This window comes from Rhinolophus ferrumequinum (genome assembly GCF_004115265.2).
Source record: "Rhinolophus ferrumequinum isolate MPI-CBG mRhiFer1 chromosome 13 unlocalized genomic scaffold, mRhiFer1_v1.p Super_scaffold_3, whole genome shotgun sequence".
In the NCBI taxonomy this organism is placed as follows: Eukaryota; Metazoa; Chordata; class Mammalia; order Chiroptera; family Rhinolophidae; genus Rhinolophus; species Rhinolophus ferrumequinum.
Window position 1 is genome coordinate 2,089,898 of NW_022680356.1, and position 25,813 is coordinate 2,115,710.

The following is a 25,813-nucleotide window of genomic DNA, read 5'->3' on the forward strand; positions in this document are numbered from 1 at the left end:
TCCTTGTTACTACATCATTATCTTGTTTTAATTACATTTCTTCCATAACTAATACCTCCATCTCGTTCTTTTTTTGGTGTTCTCTTATTGTTGTTTCATCTTACGATGTTTCATCTTATGATTTCTAGCCTTAACTCCTTCCATGTATTTATCATATATGCACTTCTTGGTCAGTTTCTTCCAATGACTCTGCTGCAGATGCACATGTTGTCTAGTGTGATGTCTTTAATGAGGTGGATGTCTCTTCAAATGTCTAGTATTTAGGTGTTTCTGTCAAAGGATGCCAAGTGGGGACCAAAGCTTTCAATCCAATGAGTGGTTATGAGGTCTCACCCCCATCCCCACTGCATCACTGGAGACCCTATGATTAGCCCGACATCCAGCCCCACCTGGAGGTAACAAGGCACCTCACCCCCCAGGGGACTGTCAGCAAAGGTCTAGTGGAGCCAGAACATGCACCACTGCCCAGGAGTGACAAGGACACATAAGCCCTGCAGTGTGAACTGAAGCAATGTGAGGAAGAATAATGAGGTACCCGTTCCCACTGCAGCCGCTGGGCACGAGCAGAGACCTAGTGGGGAGCTGAAAATCCTACTTCCACCCAGCAGTAAAGAGGAGCCCCTCTCTTACCCCAGTGTCAACAAAAACCAAGTAGGGATGCTAGACTTCCATCTCACCTGGCAGTAACAAAACAGCCCCTCCTTATTCTGACAGCAGTCTCAAACAAAGCCTGCTAAAACAGAAAATTTAAATAAAATCTATGGTTTCATAGATAATAGCCAAGATGTCCAGGTTTCGATCAAAACCACTCAAAGCACACACCAAGAACCAGCAAAATCTCAGCTTGAATGTAAAATCAACAGACTGACAACACTGCTGTGTCACAGATATTAGAATTGGCCAATGAGGATTTTAAAGCAGCCATCATAAAAACAGTTCAGTGAGCAATTATGAGCATACTTAAGTGAAAAAAAAATGTTCTCAGCAAGGTTAACAGAAGACATAAAGAACAAAATAGAAAATTTAGAACTGAAAAATCATCTAAGTGAAAATCTCAATGGATTGGCTCAACAGCAGAATACAAGGGACAGAGGACAGCATAAGTGAACTTAAGACAGAACCACAGAAATTATACATTCTCAACAGAGAGAAAACGGAGTGAAAAAGAGAGAGAGAAAGGAAGAGTCTCAGGGCCCTGTGTGGACTATAATTAAAGATCTAACATTCATGTCTTTGGAGTCTGGAGGAGTGGAAAGGGGGGTGGGGCTGAGAAAATAATGGCTGAAAATTCCTCAAATTCAGCAAAGAAGCTAAGCAAACCCTAACAAGCAAGCCCAAAGAAAATTAGGCCAAGACACATCATAGTAAAGTCTAAGAACTAGAGACAAAGACAAATTATTGAAAGCACAAAGAGAAACAACACCTTGTCTATGGGAGAGGGGGAGCGGGGGGACTGAATGATAGCGGATTCCCCATTAGAAACCAAGGAAGTAGCATAATGTTTTTCAGTGCTGATAGAATGGTCAACCCAGAATTATATATATCCAGTGAAAATAAAGGGGAAATTAAGACATTGATACATGAATGAAAATTGAAAACATTTATTGCCAGCTAACCTTCTCTAAATGAATGGCTAAAGGAAGTTTTCTAAACAAAATGGAAATGATCAAAGTAGGGATCTTGGAACATCAGGAAGAACATTGTAAAAATAACAATATAGGTAAATACAATAGATTTTCCTTCTCCTCTTGATTTTTCTAAATCATGTTTGAAACAAAACTTATGACACTGTCTAATGTGGTTCTCAACATATACGGACAATTTTATTAGTGATGGCAGAGGGTAAAGGGGTATAAAGGAAGGTTAGGCTTCTATACTTCAAACTGGGAAAATGTGGATACCAGCAGACTGTGGTAAGTTTTCTATATACAACATGTAGAGCAAACCACTAAAAGCTGTATGAGGAGATATACTCAAAAATACTACAGATAAATCAAAATGGCATTCTTAAAAAATGTTCAAGTAACCTACTTGCAGGCAGGAAAAAGAAACACAAAAAGAAAAAAACAGAAAACAAAATGAAAATGGCTGACTTAAGCCCTAAAATATCTATAATTACAGTAAGTGGGGATGGTCTAAAAACACCAATTAAAAGATAGAGACTGACATCAGAATGTCAGATAGAGTAAACTTCAGGGCCAAGAAAATTACTAGGTACAGAGAGAGACATTACGTAACGATAAAAGGGTCAATCCACCAAAAAGACTCCAGAATCCTAACTGTGTATGCACCAGATGACAGAACCACAAAATGTGTGCAGCACAAACAGACAGAATTGAGAGGAGACACAGGCAACCCACAATTACAGTGGGAAATTTCAACACCACTCTCAACAACTGGTAGAACAACTTGACAAAAAATCATCAAGGACATAAGAACCTGACAATACCATCAATCAACAGAATTACCAACACTTATACGCCACCCAACAGAACACGTTCATTTCAAGTGACAGAACATACACCAAGGCAGGACACTGTATCCGGGACCACACACAAACCTCCACACATTTTAAAAACCGTGAGGTATCACCCTTCACCTACTATAATCGCTATATAAATAAATACTTATTATTAAATAAATAAGAGACAGTATCCAAGTCGGGTGAGAGCAGAGAAATGGTCTCTCCCAGATTATGGGTGGAAATGAAAAATGGTACAGCTACTCTGGAAAACAGCTGGACACTTTCATAAAAAACTTAACAACTTACCTCATGACCCAGTAATCACACTCCTGGGCATGTATCCCAGAGAAATGAAAACTAATGTTCACACAAAACCCCGCTTACACTTGCTCAGAGCAGCTTTATGTGTTACAGCTCCAAATGGAAACAGTCAAAATGTCCCTCAGTAGGTGGTTACAGAAACTGCGGTCCATCCACTCAGCAATAACAAGAACTACTGATACACACAATCTGGAGGGATAGCAATGGACTTCTGCTGCGCGGGGAAAAGCCAGTGTCTGAGGCCATGCACTATAGCGTTCTACCATGTTTCCCCGAAAATAAGACCGGGTCTTATACTGTTTGCTCCAAAAGATGCATTAGGGCTTATGTTCAGGGGATGTCACCCTGAAAAATCACGCTAGGGCTTATTTTCCGGGAAACACGGTATTTATCTATCGTTTCTAACAGGGATGCTACAGGTCCAGAGTGGGGAGGTAAGGGGCTGGTGTGGTTACAAGGGAGAACTCTGGTGACGGGATGGTTCGACAGGGCTGTGGCTGCAGGGATAAAATGACGCAGAACTATACTCACTTACTGTACCAATGTCATTTTCTGGTTCTGATCTGGCCCTAGGTATGTGAGCTGCAAGCAGTGGGGGATGCTGGATGAAGGCAACGTCACTGCAGGTTTAAAAAAACAAACACCTCTAAATAGCCCAATGGTTTTTTGTTGTTTTTCCATCCCTTCTCCTGTCTTCTTAGAAAGGCAGGACTATGAACCATACGACTTCCTGCTCTACACACGATCATTAGACTGGGGAGGGAGATGTAAGAGCCAGTCTCAAGTGGGACTGAGGCAGTCAGGGTCACTGTGTTCAGAATCTGACCCAATAGACAGAGACTGGCCATCCACGAAGGGCCCCCAAACTGGAAAGTCCTGGGACAACCAGATCCAAACCGGCCCCTGGCAAGTCCGAGTCCGTTGAGGTCCTGAGACCCTGAGGTCAGTAGCAGAGAGTGTCAGGCCCCAGTCTGAGAATGCCTACTGAGAGATTTCCTTTAAGAACTGATTTGGGTGGTGAATGGTTTCTGCTGCTTGTAAACATGGATCCTGGCTAACACATGCTTTAGAAAAGGAGCTAAAAGGTTAACAAAGCTTCTTCTGCATCATAATTTGCTCTGGGCCTGTCCCTATACTCCTCACGTTCAAGACAGCTATCACCTGAACGCTAATCCTACTGACTCCCTGAGTCAGTGAGCAGAGTTGGGAAGGAGGAGAAGGCGTCAGTCCACTATGGGCTAACAAGTGAGCCCACACATATGGGACACTCCAGTCTACCACCATGACAGCTTGCACCCACACAGGGTGCCAATGCCAGGTCACGGGCCTGGAATTCCAAGGACGGAGGGAAGGTCCTCTTGAACACAACATCACAAATAACCTGGAGGTTGGAATTCATTCATTCACCTTTAAATCTTTATCGGCGGGGGTGGAGTGTAGGATGTACAGAGGGGCTTCGGTCTCTCAGGACCCAGGGCGAGGACCCCACCCTACTGACTCGGGCCCCGTCGAGAGCCCCACCATGGCAGCAGCAATCACTCAAGGCCTGGTGGGAAGGAAACTGAGAAGGGTCACATGAGGCCAGGCCACCATGCCCTCCCGTCCTGGGCTAATCCCCACTTCCGGGCTCCCATCTCAGAACCCCAGCACAGTGCAGAGCAGAACAGACACTGGCACCAGCATACCTGGGTTCTAGTCCTGCGTCTGCCGCTTCCTCTTGTGTGACTTCTCTGTGCCTCCGTTTCTTCACCAGTACCTACCTTGTGGCATCAGGCATTCCCACTGTATCTCAGCTTTTATTTTCTGTACTACCTCACTGGGTGATTACCAAATAAACATGGGAAGTCAACTGTAAATGAGCTGGAGCAATGCACAGCTGTTTTTATTAATTGTTTTTGCTAATGTCAGAACAGAACCATCACAGTGGCGCAGTCTATAACCCATGCAGCCCAAGACTGACAGGTCTTCCACAGCTGCCTGTTCTCAAAGCATGAGGACATCTCCCAGAGAGCATCAGCAGGCATGCCATCCGGAAATTTAACTAAAGCCTTCTTGATCCTTCTACATTTCCAGCCAGAGGTATCCCTGTCTGAGGTTGTAGACTGCAGGTCTGCTATGTGACAGGTAGAGGAAAGCTTCCTGTTATATTTCAAGCAGTGTGGTTGCAGATGTGGAATCGGGGAACGTGACTATGGGCTTCAGTGGCCTCCCTTTAGCCCGTCCCCCCAAGGTGAAAAGCATCCGTGTTCTCACAAGTCCCCTTCTCCAGTGCCGGCATTCTGCAGGCCGGAGCCTAGGGAACTCACCGCGGGAAGCATACGAGGATTTACATGCAGGCAGGACAGGGCCAGCAGTCGGGGGCAGTCCCTCCAGCGCTGTCTAGCCTGCGCTCCTGCGTGAGGGACACCTGCCTGTTCAGGACCCTCCGCTTGTCCCAAATATTTCCTGAAAGTGTCACATAGTCTCGGTCTACTGTCCTCGGGTCCTGCTGTTATCATCTTACTGTAAGTTATCAATCCTCTTTCAAAGTTCATAGCTTCCTCAAACTCACTAAATGCCTTCTGAATTTCAGAAAGCAGTTACCTACCAGCTAATTAAGATTACAGCCTAATTCTGTGTGAATCACCAGAGACCAGCTCTGCAGGAGTTAGGGAGGGAAGGAGAGTATGGGTTGAAGATGTCCACTTCCCAGCCACCCCCGTCTGTCTTGCCTGAGACTCCTGCACACTGTGCACCCCTCCTGCCTGCCACTCAGACTGGCAGCTGAGGCTTCCGGATTGAACGCAGGTGGCCTGGTGTGGATATTTGGTGCACGAGGGTCAGGACCCTGAACCACAGTTTTGGCCATGGCATGCTCTGCGCCCTCCCTGCCCATAGATACAGAGCAGAGTCCCACTTGGGTTGCCTGACTTATCACCATGGCTGGAAACGTTCTAGAGTATGGAAGGGAGGGGAGCCTGCCCTGGATGGTGGGTCCTAAGTCAAATCTACAACTACCTTTGCGCACAAGTGCTGTGAGGGGGAGGAGCGGCTCTGAGCTCCGTCTTCAGCGATCACTTCTCCAGGAACCTCCACCTCCGGCCCAGGCTGGCACCAAGAACCCTGCTCAGTGGTATCCATGCCAATCATCTCCCCACTTCTAAGCGAGCAGACAAAAGTCGCAGGGAACAGAAACAGAAACACTGAAGCATGGCCTCATCGTCTTGACACCTAAACTTCCTGGGACAGCCCAGACATTCACTTCCACCTCCCAGCACTGGAGACAGACGGGGGGTTGGGGCTTCTTCCTCGATAACATGGCAAATTCTTCTCCACTCCAGCGGACTCAACAGTTCCTTAGGTACCAGAAGCAAAGCCTCAAGCCCAGGTCACTTTCACTGCAGAACCTCCTGACACGCCCTTGAGGCCACTTCAGCTGCTGTCCCATCGCTCTTCTTTAGCCTTTCCGGACCCGCAGGCTTTCTGCATGCAGAACTGCCCAGAGCATGATGAAAGAGAGAAAGCGGCCAGCTTTCACCCCCTGGCAGCGACTGCTCCCCACATGTAGTGGCCAAGGGACTGAGATGATGGCCCAGTTCTCCCAGCCCTCTCGTGGGTCTGAAATGAGGACTTCTGGTCTCAGCAGGCTACTAAGAGGCAGCTGCACGAGGAGCACGCCTATCTGGTGCTGACAGCGGCCGGTGGATGGACAAGCCTGGGCCTCAGACAAGGGCTCTCAGTCCAAGCTCCTGCCGCCCCGGCCACATACATGTCTCCCAACTTGGCATGGGGGCAGCAGACTTCCAGAAGGGGCTCCTTTCTGAAATACAGAGAGTGGTCCAACACCGCTACTCGGGGCAGGTGATAGCTGGTGCTGGAAGAAGGGCCTCTGGTCTGTGACGGCCGGGTCTGCCCCAGAGCTGGGGAGTCTGGGAAGCAGACTGGCAGAGGCTGCAGGGCAACACCCCCTTGTGGGCACCGTATCACTCAGCCCAACAGTTTCACAAGACCCAGAGGCCCAACCTTGAAAACAGGTGGGGGGAGGCCAAAACGAGTGGTTAAGAGGTCTTCGGACAAGTGGACGGCTCAGCAGGACAGCACACAGGCCCAGGCTCACTGTGCAGCAGCCATCACCACCGGGTGAAGCACAACAGTCGCACGGTGTCTTCAGGGAGCTGGCGGCAGGCGCTGTGGCACGAGAGGTATGAATAAGGGTCAGAACTCTGCCAGCTTAACACAGACAGATCCAGAGCCCTCACCCAACTCCTGAGAATTTACGCTGAAGTAATTCTCAACAGGGCAGAGGCAGGCTGGGGGTGCAAGGACGTGTGTGGTTCGCAGAACAGGGACGCTGCATCAGACCCCCACCTCTACCACCTTCTAGGCCAGTGACTTATACTCTCAGAGTACCCTTTTCCTCATCTGTAAGATACAGGTGACAGCACCAACTCCCCAGGTGGTTGTGAGGTGACAGGAGACAATCTGCATAAAGCCCCTATACAACTATACAAAGGTGAGCTCCTATGATTACGATGAGGCCAGGCAGAGCAAACACAGGTGACTGCTAAGGGCGACAGAGCTGAAGGGAAGTTTGCCCTACTTGTTCTGACGTCATCACTTCTCAGATGTGTCCACATTTTCGGGGTAGGTGTGGTGGAGGACGCCACGAATGGCTGAGCCCTGCAGCTCAGGTAGACAGACGCGACATAGAGAGGGTGGGCTTTTCCCACCTACGTTCTCCCACCTCTCTGGATCTCAGCTTTGGAAAACGCCTCAGGTCTCAGAATGCAGTAAAGAGGGGAAGGCGGAGGGCATAGCAGAGGTGGGCTGAGGAGGGCCTGACAGTCAGAACTGGAAAGGACATGCGTCCCAGACGCCCACGGCATGCTGTGCACAGATGCTCTCTCTGTCTCGGGAGGCATATACCTGGCAATGAGCTTGCTTCCCAGGAGCGGCCGCAAGGCCACGTGGCCAGAGAGGACAAAGACCTGGGGACCACAGGCAAGGGTCCATTCTCAGGACCCTGACGCAAGCACGGCAGTCTCCTGCCCCCTTCCTCTTTACTGCAGCATCTCAGTTGTAAGGAGCCCAACAGTGCAGCTCCATGAAGGAAACACACAGTAAGTCCCTTCGGTGCAGAAACGAGACAGAAGACTAAGTGCCTCAGACAAGTCTAGTCGGTATTTACGACCTTTTTCTTTTTAAATTCATTCCATCCATAAATATTGCAGTATGTAATAAAAACAGATTATTTTTTTTCAAATTTAAACACCATTATCGCACATAAAAAGGCTAACAATTCCTTAATATTAACAACTATGTGGTCTGTTCAAATTTCCAATTGTCTCATAAATGTCACAAATGGGTGGTTTGTTTTTCACCCTTTAGAAATTCACCTTCCAAAGCCTGAGTAGATTCTAAGAGCCCTTACTAATTCCACCACAATAATCACCGCCTCACTAGACTAGATGAGAAAACCAAAGTCCAGAGAGGTTGGGTGATTTGCCCAGGATCACACAGCTTGTTGAAGACGGAGGTCCTGCCCACAGCCCAGTGCTTTTCCGGGTATCACACTGTCTGGCAGCCTACACACACAGGAAACTGTCAGAAGCTTTCGAATAGGCAAGTCTTAATCCAGCAATACCTCCTTTGCTTGTAAGAAAAGAATCACCACTAGAACCTTAATCTTAGGAAGCATACTCCCATTTTTACTGAGGGAAAAACAGCTCTCACGTTCATACCATCAGGTAGCATCACACCTTGACCTACTGTGTGCCTCCATTTAGTCCCGAACCAGGACTCTCAGTGACCTCTGCTCCAAACACTGAACAGTCCCCGGCCGCAGTGAGCTGAAGGCCCACCTAACAGAGGGTGTCCCCTGGAGAGGATCTGGTCCTAGTTGTCATCAACATGCCATCGGCAAAGGTCAGGGCTGCCTGGAAATAGGCCCCAATGCTGGGAGGTCGTTTCCCTCAAACCATCAAGGAACTGATCATTTCCGGGCCATGTAAATATCTTAGCATGTGAGAAGAAAACAAAACATTTCGCATTTCATCCTGTAAGGACAGACACGCACCTGACCAACTGGACAAGGAAAGCTGCAGGGGCAGAAGGGAGGAAACTACAGGCCAATCTCACCATTAACACACAGGCCAACACCGTAAGTACAATGAAAGCAATCAGAAGAGGAGATGTGCCTTTCCTCTGAAAGCTTGCTTGCTTGCTTGCTTTTTTGCTTTGTTCTGCTGTGGTAGCGTCTTGTTTCCTTTGTGTGCACAATAAAAACAAATGTGGGCATGTGCAAAAAAGAACAGGACATACGGGATCTCGGATTTAGACAGTCCGATACTAGGAAATCCATTCAAATAATTCATCATTTTAACTGATTACAAGGAAATATTTATGCTCATTCATCTCCTTTGATTCCAAAAGGGCAATGGACAAAATTCAAACCCTATTATTTATTAAGGAAAGGAAAAGAATAAAGATATTAGCAAACTAGAAACACAACGGTACTTCCTTCACTTGAGGACCTGCATTATCAAACAAGAACACCAAGCCAGGGCAGGGACAGACAGGTCAGGGGTACAGAGGCGGCCCACGTGTGCACAGGAAGCCAGGGTGTGAGAGCAGAGGTGTCGGATGAATGGACTCAGCAACCTTAGATCCTTACCTCACTCAGCATATAAAAATAAATTCCAAGTGGACTGAAAAACTAAAGGTAAACAAACAAAAGCATTATAAGAAAACAGCGAGTTTCAATATGGGATGATGAGCAAGTTCTGGAGATGGATGGTGGCGTGGTGATGGTTTCACAACAATGTGAATGTACTTAATACCACTGAACTGTAAGCCTAAAAAAGGCTAAAATGGTAAATTGTACGTATGCATACTTTACCACAATTTAAAAAATAAAACATAAAAAAGAAAATGCAAAAAGATTTAAACCATAAAGGAAAAGATTTAAAGATTTTACTGTATAAAAATTTTTAATGTCCATATGATAAAAGATCCAGAAACAAAAGTTAAAAGACTAGCACTTAATACTTCAATAGAAGGAAAAAAGAAAAAAAAGATAAGCAATTGACTGGAAGAAAGTATATACAACTTTTACAACAGATAAAGGAGTGTTCGCTTCGGCAGCACATATACAACAGATAAAGGAGTAACATGTGAATATATAAAGCTGCTGCAAAATTAACAGACAGAATAAGACAGGCAAGTCATAAAAGACTCAACAGCCTCATAAGTTATCAGGAAAATGCACACTGAAACAATTTCCCTTTGGACCCATGAAGTTAATGAAATTAAGAATACTGATTCCCACAACTGACAAAGCTATAGGAAAACAGGTATTCCCGTCACTGTGGTTTGAACTGTAGACCAGCAAATCCTCCTAAAGGCCAATCAGGCAGCAGGTGCCAGATGGTAGATGTATGGACCCTCCACTTACTGGTCTCCAGCCTGCAGAAATCTCCCGGAGGCACCCAAATCATGACGGGCGTGTTCATTAGACCAATATTTACAATATCAAAAAACAAAACACAACCCAACTCTAACTAACAGGAGGTGGTGACCTGCTTCTGTACCACTCCCCCCAGACAGGCAGCCACGTGTAAGACACAGACAGGTCACTATGTAACAAACAGGGAAACATGTCACAATGTTCTATAAAAAAAGGCTACACAAGTCCATATCCTATGATCCCATTTTTGTCAAAAAAGAAAATATTTTGTATAGAAAGAGCAATCTAGAAAGATGCATATCAAGCTACTAACAGTGGATGCCATCTCTGAGAATGGTATCATGGGAAATTCTCACTTTCTAAGTTGTATTATTTCTGTAATGTTTAAATTATTGAAAACAAGCATAATCACCTTCATAATTGAATAAATAATGACTAAAATAAAGAAACGAGATGGGGGAGGGTGGCTATGATACCAACGAAGGCTGGGAAGCAACCTCATGCAGAAGAGCCTCTGGCCAGGTGGGAACTGCCCCTGCCACGGTCCCCAGTCCCCGGCTCCCGCAGATGGGTGTGGCGACGACGCGACCAGGGCCAGCCTTCAGCCATAGCAGGTGGCACAGCACCCTGCCCACACAGGAGGCCTTGGCTGAGACAGTGGGTGCTGTCTCAGACTGGACGCAAAACACTGTTTTAACCTCTAGACTCTGGGCGGCTCTCGATCACCACACCCGATCCGGAATGCTTCATGTGCAAAGACTGTAGTGGGCATCAGATCAGCTGAGGGACTGATGGCGTAGGAGCTAGGAAAACCCACGTGCCCTAAAAGGACGGCAGTGGGTGCCAAGGCCTGAAAGAGCACGGTGATGGGGAGCCTCTGCCACGACCTCTGCATGGTGAGGCTGAGGGGAGGAGAAAGGGACAGAGAGGGAGAGGAAACAAAAACACTGAGCTGCAGGCACTGCGACACCCCGAACACTACACACTGAATCCTCACAACAACGCAGGCAGTGGGCAGGAAAGGAGGCTCCGGGGTCCCAAGGCGACAAACCCCAAGTCTGGACCTGAACCTGGTCTGCCTGCAGGCCCAGGGCATGGAAGCTCCCCACGCTGTAGCCTGTGTCTTCCGTCTTCCCGGCAACTCACCTGAGAGCTGGAGGGCAGGGCCTGGGACGTGGGCTCTTCGCACAGGCCTGCTCCTGTGCCCATGGGGCTCAGCGTGGTGATTCGGCTTGGCTGCCCACGGAGGGTCAGCGTAATGGTGGTGGGGACCTTCAAGCCTGAGAGAGAGAGAGGGAGGGAGGGAGGTATTTTGTCACCTCCCCACCCTCCTTTCCTGGGGACCTTCTGCCCCACATAACACACCCCTTAGCCTCCCACCTAGGCCTCCTCCCCAGCTGGGTCACCTACACTCTCTCAGTCGGTCTGAAAGGCGACAGGAAACTGCCTGCGTTCTCTCAACCTCCCTGGGGATGGGCCCTCACAGCTGACTCCCTGAGGGTCCATGCCAGGACACTGGGGGGTGGGTTCAACAGCACACTTTGCACACGTGAGACGGGAAGGCCCTGGGGGGCACACCCTGGGAGTCCCCACGGTTCTCAGGACAGACTCACCTGATGCTTGGTTAGAGATCTGGGCCAGGCCCGGGAGGCTGCCTGCCAGCTTGGCGAGGCCCCCATTGGTCAGCAGCTGGTGGATGGCTGTGGGCTTCCCACCAGGACCGGCACCCAAGGAGGACAGAGTGGTGGCCACAGGGATGGTGCGGACCAGGGTGCTGGTGCCCGTGGTGATGGCACCCAGGCTCTGCATGGGGGTGGGCAACTTCACACTGGTGGCCTAGGGGACACAAGCCCAGGTGGTGAGCAGCTGCTGCCCACCAGCCACATGGCGAGCGAAGGGCCCACAGCACACAAAGGACTCTCTTCCAGGTATTTCCCACATATTATCTCATTAATCCTCAAAACTACTCTGTGACAGACAATTATCCTCATTGTACAGACAAGGAAACAAAGATACAGAGAGATCAAGAAAACTGGTCCACTGCCACGCCGTCAGTGACGGAGCCTTAACCTTTGATGCTCCCAGCTGGGAAGTCAGAGGCCATCTGTCTGTCCTTGACCCAGGCTGCACACAGACCCAGGCCCCTGCTCAAACCTACCAAGCGAGGGCCTCCCCCTGCCACCCCTGCCCACCCGCCGAAGGCCGGGGTGCACCTGTGGGGCTGGCCCCGGGGAGGGGTTCGCTGGGAGGCCAGACGTCTTGCTGCTGATATCCTGCAAGCTGAAGCTGAGGCCCTGGAGGAGGCTGCTGGCTGACGCGGCCCCTAGAGAGTGTGACAGACGTGAGCACAGCGCAAGCACCTTTCCTGACGGCAGCCAGGCCAAACACCATGCCCGTTCCCTCAGACACGCCGGCAAGGGCTGCCCGGCATGCAGGCTGGGTGCCCGAGGAGAGCTCTGCGGCAACATGGCCTTCGGTCCCTCGCACACCCCAGCGTGCTCCAAAGCACAGACCCTACCTTCTGGACAGTTTTAGGGAAATCAAAGAGTGCCTGAACCCCACTTTTCAGAGCTTGAAATTCCCTCGCTTCTTTCCAGGGAAGAGGAAAGACTTTTTAAGGCAAAAGAATTCCAGTACCTGCCTTCCACTTCACCTTGCACACAGTCCAGGGGCCTCACAGCAGAGGGAGGTCCTCCTGTAGGAGGAGGATGGCTACAGTGCCTGGGCCCGCTGGGCGCAGGCCACCAGCCTTCCAGTGTCGGCTGGGGGTGAAGGGGAGGGCACGCGTGCCGGCAGAAATGTCTGTGTGCTAAGGCCCACTCTCGCACGTCTCCAGCTTGAGACGTGTTGAAAATACCAAAAGGAAACAAGTACGTACCTCTCCCACCGGCTCTCTCCCCCTCACAGTCTGGGACACACTGGCTGCAGACTGGGGTGGTCACTCACTGTGTGCAGTACGCACAAGAATCACCCCACCCCTCCACCGGCCCCAAGCGAATTCCAGCCTCCCAGCCAGAGACCCTGAGGAGCGTCCTCCAGACTCCACTCCAGTCATGCCTTCCCAGGACCACCCTCCAGGAGCAGCCCAGACTCTGCCGGGAGGCAGGGATGCTGGGCCCCCAGGTACCTGGGAGGGAGCTGCCGGGAGAGGTGGCCACCAGGCGGTTCTGGAGTGTGTGCAAGCCACTGGGCGCAGCGCTGCTGGGGACCACGGAGGGGGCGGGGCCGGTGGAGACACCCCCTTCAGAAGCACTGGGCCTGCACACAAACACAGGAGCTCATTACCCAAAGGTCAGGGGCAAAGGCCCTGGCAACACAGGGGTCCAGGGTGGGGCCTAGCAAGGCTTCAGCAATGGACACACCAGAATCTTTGGTTTGCTCAGCCCAGCTCCGGAACCCAGCCTCCAGTCCTTCTCAGAGCCACGCCTACAGTAAAGGTTTCAGGACTTAACACAAGAGCTATGGGACACTCTGCGAACTCTAAGGACCCAAAAGAAAGACACAGCTCCCACTTCGAAAGAAGTCACAATTCCCAAACTGACAGAATCCAGAATCCACCATCTTCCCAGGCGCTAAGTGTACCAGAAGAAGCATGACGAGAAGGAAGGGGCAAAGCTGGACAGACCAACGGCAGACGCACTTGCTTGTGGTGAGAAGCCCCGTGAGCTCCTTCGCCCCTGCTGACGCCTGCCCCAGTGTCATGGTGACGGGCCTCCCTCCCGCGGCTGCAAAACAAAACCCCAAGGCTACTGGTCAGTGCTGCTCAGCCAACCTTTCTCAGGCTCCACAGCTGGGTGAGTGCAAGGTACTGCGGACAAAGACTGGAAAGAGCAGGGGTGGGTGGAGTTGTTTTCCTTCTATTTTCTAAACTTTCTAGAATATTTTGTTATCTTTAATAGAAACCAAAACAAAATCCCAAAATGTACGGTGCTGTGAATGCCCCAGCGCTTCCTCTGGTCCTTGTCCTGCTTCCCCATGCCCGTGCCCACAGCCACTCGAGCCCTCACTCCAGGCACGTCTCGCCCTGAAGCAGCCCCGAGGGCAGCGCTACACGCCCTGGGACGGGAGAGCTCAGGCAGCGTTTCCTAGAAAGGCTGGGGAAACTCACCTTCTGGGGCTCCCCCTTGGGAAGGTCCTCCTGCCGGGTCCCCCTGGGCAACAAGGGCCACCTTGATCTTGGGCCGCTTGGGGGCCTTACTGCCCGGGAGAGGACTGGGGGGCTGCTGCCGCTTCAGCTGGGCCCGGAGGTCCTCTTTCTCTGCTTCCTCCACGTGTTCTGCTGAAACGGGAACTAAGACATGGAGCTGTGCTGAGGTCCTCCCTGACCCAAAAAGGCCACCAGACACCGACAGCCGGGACCCGCATGGGCACAGCTGTGTGTGGGGACACACAGGAGCAGCAGCCACGTCTGGAGTCACACTCCAAACACGAGGGCCACTGCGTCAGTCCCACCTTGCCCCTCTCAGGGAAGGCACCAGCCCCACCCCTCACCCTGTCCTGGGGTTAGAAGGAAGGGGCTCTGTGTCGTGGGAACAAAAAGAAAGGAAAAGACACCCGGCCCTGCCTAGCAGCGGCCAACCCAAACACAGGCTCATGCAGCAGATCTGAACAGCACTTCCCGCGCTCACAGAATGAGATCACTGCCTGTTGTAAGCGCTCCGCCACCCCACACGGCTGGAGGGCGGAAAGTTCCAGGGAGAAGCAATGGGCAAGCAGGCCGCCCACTCCTCTTACACACCTCTCTTACACTGGGACCTTCGTGGGGCTCCGAGTCCCCCGGGGCAGAGGCAGCGAGAAGGACTGCTAAGGGACTTTCAGGCTGGCTTTGAGGAGCTCCTAGGTAAGGAAGCATCTCAGCCAAGACCCCTGTGCAGCAACTGCTCAAAAGTAACAGGGCAACAGTGGCCCATGTCACCACCTGGCCCCAGGTCACTTGTGCTAGTACAGAGAAAGGCCACCTGTTCACACGATGGGCTTCTCCCTCCACTGAGTCAGACTCATCCTGCACATGGCCAGGCCTCCTGGACTCAGGTCATCCTTCAGCTTCCTTGTAGAGCCCCTCCTCTTTAAACCCAGAAGGCCCCTGAACCCCTGCCCAGTCCCCCTTCTCAGCACAGGCAATCAGGGGTGGGGGCAGCAGTCACATAAGGGCAGGGGCTGGCACGGGCCACAGGGAGCTACCGCAGACCACAGCAGGGCATAACCAGCAGGCAGGCTTGCTCAGGGGGAAAGGCATTGGCTACAATCAGGGACGAAGGAGGTAATAAAAGGGAAAGGAGTTAAGTTTTATGCTGGTAAGTGGCTGGTGTGCTTGCAGCAGTCAGGATGGAGGGAGGAGACCAGAGGCAGGGAGAGACACACAAAAGGGAACCCAAGCTCACAGGCAGCGACTACAGGCACATATGGGAGAAGCAGAGCCAAGAACCACAGGCAGAGACAAAAGAGAAACACCATGGGAGACAAACAGAAAGAACGGAGAAAAAGCAAAGGCTGGAGTGACCAAAAGAAGTCAGAAAAAAAAACCCAGAAGATAGAAAAAGGCAGAGAGAAAAGGACAGAAGGACACCAGCAGGGACAAGAGAGAGGCCAGGTCGGGGAGAGGCAGAGGGAGGAGGTGAGAGAGCAATACTCACCGAAGAGACAGGAGGAGGTACCAGGAGGAAGAGCTTTCCTCACCAGCACATTTTGTTTCAGAAAAGCAGCAAACTGTGCTGGAATGAATCAGAAAGAATTACAGAATCACAGCCAGCCAGGGAAAGGAGAAAACAAGAAGGAGTACGAAAAAGATAGGAAAAAGTTTTAGAAAATGGTCAACAAGGGTTTTCCTGGAACTACTACATGGGTCTGCAGCTCCATGGAGCCAACTATAGGGTGACAATACTAGACGCTCCTGCCTGGTGAGGCCCTCGCCGCAGAGGTCCACGGAGCCACAGGTAGGTGTCAGGAGAGGGTGTGGCACAGAGTGTGGGCTCCACAAACATCGCTCCCATCGGCACCTTGGCCTACGAGCTCGGCCAAAGCCAGGAGCTACGGCTGCTGCTCTCCTCGTGACACTCTTGGTCCCATTTCAGACACAGATCACTGATCAGCCTTCCAGAACGCCTTAGATTCACGACTACTGTAATCATCCCTCCGTTAGCGCCGGAGACCACTGGCTCTCTCTTCATCGAGAGCCGGAGGGGACACCACTGGCCACCCAGAACTTGGCTCTGGCCACCACTCCCCAGATCCAGGTCACAGAGCACTACGCGGGCCTGGGGCCTGGCCTCTTTCTTGCCTTCACAAATCACTCACACTTTGCTCCTTGTCAGCGTCACCTCCTAAGAGGCCTGCGTTCATGTCCTGCCCCTCGGCTCCACTAAAGGAAACACAGGAAGCACGCAAGCCGACCAGCCCCCTGCCACCTCTGTGTCCCTCGCCTTGACAGCCTCGTTCTTGATCCTGACGACGCGCTTCTGGACACAGCCCACACCCGCGCTGAGGCCTCACCTCAGGGCCGCCCAAGTGGATCAAAGGAGGGCCAGGGCAGAGCCACTGTTTCTCTCCCCCCACATTCTTACGTAGCACTCACTGACCGCCAAACTCTAGTCTTAACCACACAAACATTTCCAAGCCTGATCCCACCCCACCTGCAGAGACCCCTGATAAACCTCACCGGAGTCCCGGTGTGGAAACCTTAACTCTTCACGGACAAAACACAGAAAGCAGGAGGCCAGCTGAGTTGCCGTAGAATCTGGTGACTCAGCCAATCACCTGCCAACATGATGTGTGTGTGGGGTGGCCGGGCAAGGCCTGCCCCGGTTGGGAGTTAGACCAGCACACGTGTAGTCAGTGCACCGAGACCAGGGGCCCAGAACGCCAAGGCCAAGTCCCCAGTGGGACGACGCAGCCCCACTCACACACAGGTCTCTCGTGGTGCGTTACCCCGGACCCAGCCCTTGTACTCGTGTCGACCTAATTCTGCCTGGGCAGAATGTGGGAAGCTGCCTCCTACATCCCCTGGAGAAAGCTGATACCAACACTTGCCAATGGCCACATGAAGTCAAGTGCAGAGGACAGAGCCCGAGAGAGGCCCCGGGGCCAGGCCCCAATACCTTGGGCTTGCTTGTGGGTCAGCACAGCTTCTGTCCGCTGCACGTGTCTCTTCAGCAGCTGAGCACTCCCCACCTGACTGGACTTCTGGGCAGAGGCCACAGTGGTGACTTTGGTCTTGGGACTGGAGGTGGGGCTGCTGGACACACTGGAAAGATCCTGAGGAGGGGAGAAGGACAAGGGCCGAGCCGCTGTTGTCTGGGTCAGGAACTCTCCCTCGGGACCCCACAGGCCCACAGCACTGGCCAGGTGCTCAGGTATCCCCGGGAAGTGGAGGCAGCAGCTCCGTGGTCCTGGCTCCCCAGCACAGTGTCCCCTCCCCGCCACACTACCTCCGAGCCTGACGGGGAGGCAGGCAGCCTGGCAGCTGGCGAGGCAGGTCGACTGCCTCGCTCGGGGACCTCAAAGGCCAGGTCTCTGCGGGCCATGTCCCGGGCCTTCTTCTTCTTCTCAGCATCCTGGTCCCGAGGCTCGGTGCCCACGTGCCCCTCGGAGCGAGTGAGCACGCCAGTCAGGAAGTCCACGATCTCATCCTGGTGTAAAGAGGGATGGACGCCTGAGCTCCCATCTGGAGAACAGGGATCTTCCCGACAGTTCTGACTAAAGCCGATTTGCTTTGGCGCTGGCGTCAGAGCGGCCAGTCCCTCCCCTCATGCCTAAAGCAGGAGCCTCTGTGAGGGGGCACCCAGGTGGCCGTGCGCCCCCACACCCCCAACAACTCCTTCTCCTGAGGCTCCGCCCACCTCCTAGCTCGTTCCTCTCCTCCTTTCTTTCCCTCTCTCCCCCTTCACTGCTTATGATTCAGGGTTACCAGAGGCGCCGGGGGACACCCCCTTCCTGCTCGGAGCCCAGAGGCTGCTGCCAACGAGCCAAGGCTAAAACGGCTCCATTAAAGGACACTGAGCGAGGAAACGCACAGCACCGGCGTACCTGGATGCACCTGTCCACCATGCTCTGAGTGAGCCCTTCTGACTTCTTCTTGGCTTTGCTTATTCTAGGAGACAAAAAGGAGGCCGTGAACACTGCATGGCCCCACAGGGAGCTCAGGATGGATCTCTCTTCTGTGTCGGGGGTGTTGTAGGCCCAGGAAGGACTACGTTAGCCCTCAGGCGGTATCACAACCTCTCTGGACCTTAGTTTCCACATCTACAACATGGGGACTCATACACCTTACTCATGAAGTTGGGGGATTGCACAGAACATAGCTCCAGAAGTCCCAGAGCTATGGCCTCACAGACTGAAGTCCCCCAACATGGGCCCAGACCCCAAGATTCCTGTGTGCTGTTAAAATGAGATTCACAGGATGGGAGGAAAAGGGGCCAAACGCTAGTTCTGAAGGTTAAGAGAAATGCCTAGAGCTGGTACCACCGCCCTCTTTGAGAGCCTGCCTTCTGACTGCAGGGTGTGGGCAGAGAGAAACAGGGCACTACGTGACAGCGTGGAGCACGTCCAGAGCCCCCAAATTCTGAGACCCCGATATACTGGTTATTGGTCTCTGACCTTGTGTAACACCCCATTTTACAGATGAGGACAGTGAGTCCCAGAGGGTAAGTGATTTACCCGAGCTTCTTAGCCAAGGACAGAGACTAAATGGAGGTCCAGTTTTCAGTCCAGTGCTCTGGGCACCATGCCAACCTGTCCCCTAAGCAGCCTCACGGTGGTGGCCTCACTGTCCCCGTCTGTCTGAACAGCATGAGAGGTGATGCATTTATAAGATGCATTTATAAGAACACATGGCCCCGAACATCCAAGGACATCCAAGGACTAGACAGACTTTAAGGAAGAGTGGCCAGCTCAGTGACTCAGGGGCCTTCGTAAAACCCCTCCCAAACTCTGGCTGTTCATACTCCAAAAATATAGAAAAGGTGCTTGATACAAATACGATCTGTGTTCACATTTGTCCTCAGTAGGAACAACATGCAAAGAAATGCCGATCCCAGTGAAACCATGAAGACAAAGACTATATTTACAGGGTCTCAAAGTGTCTTCTCCCCACAAGACAACTACTAATTACAAAGGGAAAACAGTAACTTTACAGTGGAGAAACCTGGCAGGTGCCACCTTAACCGGTGATCAAGGTCAACATCACAGTGATAAGACGGGTCAACGTCAGGTATCCCACGTGGGTGCACGCAGGGCACCTCCCCTCTGTGACATTCCTGCTACAAACGTTCTTCTCCACCACATCGTAAGAAAATGTTAAAAACCTAACTTGGGGGACAGTCTACAAAACAATGGACCAGAAGTCTTCAAAACCATCAAGGTCATGAAAGACAAAGACGGACTGAGGAACGGTATCAAATTAATGGAGGCGGAGGAGACATGACACCAATATCATCTGACGAGCTCTGTCTGCAGATTAGACAATAGTATCAGGTCAGTGTTCATTTCCTAACTTTGAGAATTGTATGTTGGTTAATATTTGGGAAATCTGGGTGTACGGTATATAGGAAATGTTTGTACTAATTTTGCAACATTTTACAAATCTGAATTAGTTAAAAATGTAAACAAAAAAATTTTAACACCCCTTTTCAGGTTTAGCCTCACAGGCATCTCTGCAGCACGGCTCTCTCGCAGCCCTGTGGGGCCCACCCACCTGAGATTATCGTCGGCTCCCCCAACCACCACCAAGCTGTTCTCAGCCCGAATCTTCTCCCGGAAGTCCTCCATGGCTTCAGGGTGACACTGCAGGGAATTCTGACCAATGACAAAGAGGACTGGAGTCTTCATATCCAAGAGGGGGTCATCCACATCCTGCAATAGGCACAGGGCCACGACTGGCTGAGCGCGGGCTGCCGGGCCGGGCGGGGTCGCCGCCGCAGTCTCCTGCGCGCCAGCCTGGGCGAGGCATGTACTGCCTACGCTCCCCGCCCAGCTACCAGCGGCGCCCAGGCTTACCCCTCTGGGGCCATCCACAGTGAGCAGAGGGAAACCAAGGCAGACAGCTGCAGTGACGTACTCCATCACCGACACCTAGACATGACAGAACATTCTGTCTCAAGGTCAACTGCTTCATCCTACCCCGAACCCAGCGAGTGCCGTCTCCTCCCATCCTAACCCCTAGGAGAACCAACCACAGCGGCAGCAGTAATGGCGCAGCACACAGATGAGTTGTTCCATAAGGAGCTGCCACCTGGAGAACTGGGCCTGGACCACAGGGTGGTAGCTCTTACACTTCCATCCCAACTCCAGGCCAGAGGCCTCCTGCTTGCCTTTTCCTCCACGTCCAGCAAACACAACCAGGACACAAATGCTGCTCTACTCCCTTAAATGAAGAAATGTCTCCCTTCTCAACTTAATTGGTAGCTCCCAGACACCCCAAATTTCTTAGAACAGTCACTGACGGAGTCCTGCCATCCTGGGACCAGGGTCATGAGGAAATGGCTTTCTGTCTCATGGCCCGAGACGTCATACTGACCAGATCACACAAAGTAGCACAGACTTCGCTGACTTGGATTTGCTTGAGAACCGGGGCTCTGGACAGGTCAGAGACCCTTACACAAACTAACATATACACAAACATGTGGAAAATAATAAAGATAAGATTCCTTGATGACTCAGAAAGGGATAGGACAGCAAATTCCAGGCTAGTAAAAATATTTCCTGCTGAAATTATTGTTTTGGTTGTTTTTTTTAGGTGCGAGAATAGTACTTATGTTTGGGGGGGAAAGGGAATTTTTTTCCCATTGACACATGTTGAAATACATATAAATGAAATGATACGTTAGTTGGGATTTTCTTCAAAGTATCTGTAGAGAAAGAAAGTGGGCAGGGGTAAGATGAAAACGGCCAGGTCATGAGTTGATCACTGGTAAAGCAGGGTGAGGGCCCAACGGCTTTTTTACGCTAGTCTGTGCCCCCTGTAAGTTTGTTTCATCTTCTAGCATTTACAACGTAATCATGTAGGTGCAGCAGCTAGCACAAGGCCTGCAGCCAAGAGGGGACTCCGCGTGGCTCTCAGAGCAGTCTTTTATCCCAGCACAACCTCCAAGAAAGTGGGCATGACTTACGTGACAGGCCACCAGAGCTCCTGTATTCCAGCCAATCAGAATGACGGGCTTGTGGGGGAAGTGGCTGTGAATCTTTGTGGGAAGAGAGAGAAGACAGTAAGCCAGGAGGCCGCCGCTGGCTGCAAAGCCAGCCCAGAGGCTGGGGTGCCGTGCACACGCCGGCAGGGGCTCTCACCTCCAGCACCTTGCTTCGCACAGCCCCGATCATGTGCTCAAGACACTGCAGAACCCCGACCCCACTTCCACTGCTCAGCAGGTGGGTGGCGACAGGGATGACCTAATGGAAGGAAGTGGCAGCCACGCCAGCAGAGGTAAGTTTCAAGTCTTCTCTCAGATCTGCTAACTACCCTAAACTTTCAACTGGGCTAAGCACCCTTTGAATTCCAAACAAAACCGAAGCTGTGGAAGCTCCACCTCTAAGCTCATCCACTTGGACCCCCTCTGCATTGTCTGCCCAGCACCCCAAGACGACATGCCCACACAGGACAGTTCCTCTGGTCCCCACACATGCCTTGCCCAAGCAGGACAGCTGAGACTGCCAGAACCGGTGACGACGTGAGGTGGGGAACACAGAGCTGGAGGGCCCAGAGGAGGCGACGAGGATGAGCGGGGAGCCCGGGAGTTTGCTCTGCGGAGAAAGAATCCACCGGAGAACGGGAGTGAAGTGTCCCTCCGGGAGACCCCAAGTGTCCCCAGGCCTTCCCATCCCAACCAGTGCTGATCTGCTCATGAAACTACGTTAAGACTGTAACACCCAGTTATTAATGGAAAGTTAAACAAGCCACTTATCCCCCTCCTGCCAAAGTTCTAAGACCAGATTCTAGACTCCACGGGCCGCGGTGAAGTCCTGAGCCGTGCGACTCACCGGTTTGTTGTGAGAAAGCACCCCCACCGCAGGGTCCCAGGGCCTCTTCAGCAGGAGAGACAAGGCCTCAGCTCCTGCAGCCCCCGTCTTCGTGTTGGACGACACAAGCATCCGGTCAATCAAGGTAGGGATCTAGAAGCCAGGAAGAGCAAAGGTGCTTCCAGTGCGAAGCAGGAGACCTGCCCACCAGCAGCAACCAGGCGGCAGCAGAGTCCCACTGTGAGCAGACAGACTTCAGCTGAGCCTTCACACCTCCCTCAGGGGCAGAGGCGCGGGCCAGTGCGTGGCGGAAAGGTGAGCCTCCGGCACTGAGGGCAGATGGGTATCGTTCTTTGGAAAGAAACCTGGATAGGTATCAGGAAACTCCCTTCTTCAAAAGGAATCTACTTCTGAGAACCTTTCCTAACAAAATATATCAGAAACACACACACACACACACACACACACACACACACACACACACACAGCAGGGGGTTTGGAAAAAGACAAATTCACTTTCAGTTAACAATCAAAAAGTGGAAACTACTTAAATACATATGTAAGAGAGTGGTTAAGCAAATTATCTACATGATTAGTTATTAAGGGTTCATTTTAAATGTTTTTAAAAATTTGTAATAATGTAGGGGCATAATTTTGCTAAAATGTTCAAGGTGAAACAAAGTATAAAAATTATCTCCACTCAGGAAGAAAATATTAATACGCCAAAATGTTAATAGTGCTCTTTAAGGCGTCATGGCCAGCAGACATGTGAAAGACACTCAACGTCACTAATCATCAAGGAAATGCAAATTAAAACCACAATGAGCTATCACCTCACCTATCAGGATGGCTATCATCAATAAATCAACAAACAACAGGTGTTGGCGAGGATGTGGAGAAAAGGGAACCTTCGTGCACTTTGGTGGGATTGCAGATTGCTGCAGCCACTATGGAAAACAGTATGGCGGTTCCTCAAAAAATTAAAAATAGAACCACCTTATGACCCTGCAATCCCACTCCTGGGTATTTATCTAAAGAAATCCAAACACTAATTCAAAAGATACACGCTCGTATGCACCCTTATATTCACTGCAGCATTATTTACAATAGCCAAGCTATGGAAGCAACGTAAGCATCCATCAATAGACGAATGGATAAAGAGGTGGTACATATATACAATGGAACATTACTCAGCCACAAAAAAGAACGAAATCTTACCATTTGTGACAACATGGATAGACCTGGAGGGTATTATGCTGAGTGAGATAAGTCAGACAGAGAAAGACCAATACCGTATGATTTTACTTATATGTGGAATCTAAAAAACAAAATAAACGAACAAACAAAACTGAAACAGACTCATAGACACAGAGAATCGATGGTTGCCAGATGGGACGGGAGATGGGGAATGGGTGAAAAAGGGGAAAGGATTAAGAAATACAAATTGGTAGTTACCAAATAGTAACCGGAAGTGACTGAGGAAGAAGGAAGGGAGTTAACACTGGATAGCAACCGCACTTTTACAAATTATTAGTACTTGTTCAATGACTTCTGAATTCATTGGCGTTGAATTTAAATGAATTTAAAGAAGCTGAATTCAAACCGGTTTTTAACCCTATATAACCCAGTTATTAGCCTAGGACACACTATCGTGTCTAGAACTGACCAATATGATCTGAAGTAAATTTGGAAGTTGTTCATCTTCTGTGATGGTCTTTCGTTCTCTAATCTTTGATCATATGTCATACTTAAAAAGCCATCACCTAAATTGATTTCCATAAATTGTTTCATGAAAATTTTCTCTTTTTCTATAATTGAACAATTAGTTATTGGTGTCTCCTTTCTTCAAAATTGCTAGGTTATTCTCAGTTCTTCCCATAGTAATTATCCTCCTACTTGAAAATGACAAAACAGTTCTCTTATTCACTTCTTCAAATAAATTAACACCCTTTTCATAACTTTTCTTAAACTGATCCACTTTTTAAATCTTTCAATCATCTACACTGCTCCTATATGCAAAGGCATATTCTATTATCTGGGATATAAGGTTCTCACCAAATTACGATGTTGAATGACTCAGACTGCAACTGGATTCTCAAGGCTATTGGTTAAAAGCCAATAAACTGAACGATTAGCTGAGTCACAAAGTATACAAAAATAAACAAGTTCTGGTAAAACTTTGAAATCATCAGGGGAAAGGAGTTAACATATTTTTCAACATGTACTACATCGCTCTTTTCTGATACTCATCTTAGTTTTCCAGGTATATTAGTCATGCTCTGTTTAACCAGATGCATACCTGGCACACACTTCTCCCCTTAATAACTATTAGTTCTGCATGGCTGAACCTATCAAAAATGATTGGAGAGAGATGGGGTGACAACGTTGGAAAGAATTTTCTAAAAGGTTGTGAATTGTGCTTCAAAAGTAAGGCAGCAAATTCACTCTTTCTCTCATTAGGAAACCATTCTATCCAGTAAAATCGGTGTCTTTTATTCACTAAAAAAAAAAAAAACAGTCACCGGGATGGAAAGTACAGACAGCAAAAGAAATATAGTCAATAAGATGGGGTACTAGACGTGTGCGGGTAACACTTCATAAGGTATATAAATGTCTAACCACTATGTGGCACACCTGAAACTAATAGAATATTGTAGGTCAACTGTAATTAAAAAAATAGTAAAAACTAAAGAGTTAACAACAAAAGAATGTGTGAGGCTTATTCTAGGCACGGATGGCCTGAAGTCGGAGTTCGAGTAAGGGAGGAGGACGGAAGGCTAGATCAAAGACCAGGGCCAAACTGCACAGGACCTTCACCGCAAACTGGCCATTTCTTTGTAATTTACTCTACAACTCTATGCCCCTCACCACCTTGAGGCAGAGGATATGATCTGATAGAGTCTAACAGCTTTTATCCAGCAGTAGAGTGCACCTCTGAAAGGACAGAGCCTTGAAACTCACGTTGTCAATGCAGAAGACTTAGAAATTATTAATCAGTAGCCCTGTTCTGTGCTGGGAGCTCAGCAGACCGAGCTCCCAAGTCTTTCCCGCACTGCTTCTCTCAGCAGTGAAGAGGCTGGGTCTGTACCTTCTCTGCTCCCTTCACGGCGGATCTAATGGAGGGGCCGGGCCAAGAACAGGAGCCAATCCCCCCTGCATTTTCATCCAGCAGGCACATGAAAAGTTGTGAGAAACAACCAAAGTACTTCTTGTGACGCTGAGTCACGGGACAGTGAGAGTCTGACGGTAGAGGGACGACTGCTGAGAGCACGGCCTCTCTCCGCATGCCCTCCGCCATTCCCACTAACGCACACTCGACCGGCAGGCGGCTGGGCCACCAGCACTGTGCGCACCTTTGGAGACCCCCCAGACGTCTGTGGCGCTCATAAAACCTGGACGCCACCTCATTCACTTGGGAACATCCAGGCAGTAAACTTCAATGTGGAAGTGGGGCGAGGGGGACTACATCGCAGTCCGGGGGCCGTGCGAAGGAAGGAGTCACTAGAGAAGTGGGATTCTGGACGCACACACCCCCAGACCACATGCGCCTGTGTGTACCTCTCCCATGGAGACAGTTAAAATGACTGAAACACTCTCTGTTGGGGTGCTATCTTGGCCCCACACCCCACATGTGCCCA

General features: G+C 50.4%; 1 protein-coding gene across 14 annotated transcripts in view; it reads right to left on the minus strand.

Annotated features, from left to right (window-relative positions):
* Positions 1–2,648: 2,648 nt before the first annotated feature.
* The window catches only part of KANSL3 (KAT8 regulatory NSL complex subunit 3), a 37,687-nt gene continuing 14,522 nt past the window's right edge, over positions 2,649–25,813 (minus strand). For 2 of the 14 annotated variants that reach the window (XM_033100838.1, XM_033100840.1), the window contains exons 6-23: positions 22,197–22,328; positions 21,843–21,959; positions 21,507–21,608; positions 21,332–21,403; positions 20,220–20,294; positions 19,918–20,075; positions 18,252–18,315; positions 17,654–17,854; positions 17,324–17,480; positions 15,863–15,940; positions 14,338–14,520; positions 13,870–13,954; positions 13,357–13,487; positions 12,871–12,924; positions 12,443–12,552; positions 11,843–12,065; positions 11,376–11,509; positions 2,649–6,952 (exon numbers count right to left, since the gene is read on the minus strand). In XM_033100838.1, the coding sequence (XP_032956729.1) occupies positions 6,932–6,952; positions 11,376–11,509; positions 11,843–12,065; positions 12,443–12,552; positions 12,871–12,924; positions 13,357–13,487; positions 13,870–13,954; positions 14,338–14,520; positions 15,863–15,940; positions 17,324–17,480; positions 17,654–17,854; positions 18,252–18,315; positions 19,918–20,075; positions 20,220–20,294; positions 21,332–21,403; positions 21,507–21,608; positions 21,843–21,959; positions 22,197–22,328 (2,097 nt within the window). In that variant the 3' untranslated portion in view covers positions 2,649–6,931. Of the gene's footprint in view, positions 6,953–11,375; positions 11,510–11,842; positions 12,066–12,442; positions 12,553–12,866; positions 12,925–13,356; positions 13,488–13,869; positions 13,955–14,337; positions 14,521–15,862; positions 15,941–17,323; positions 17,481–17,653; positions 17,855–18,251; positions 18,316–19,917; positions 20,076–20,219; positions 20,295–21,331; positions 21,404–21,506; positions 21,609–21,842; positions 21,960–22,196; positions 22,329–25,813 lie in introns of those variants that run through there. The other 12 variants (XM_033100842.1, XM_033100841.1, XM_033100847.1 and 9 more) reach the window with 12 other exon arrangements.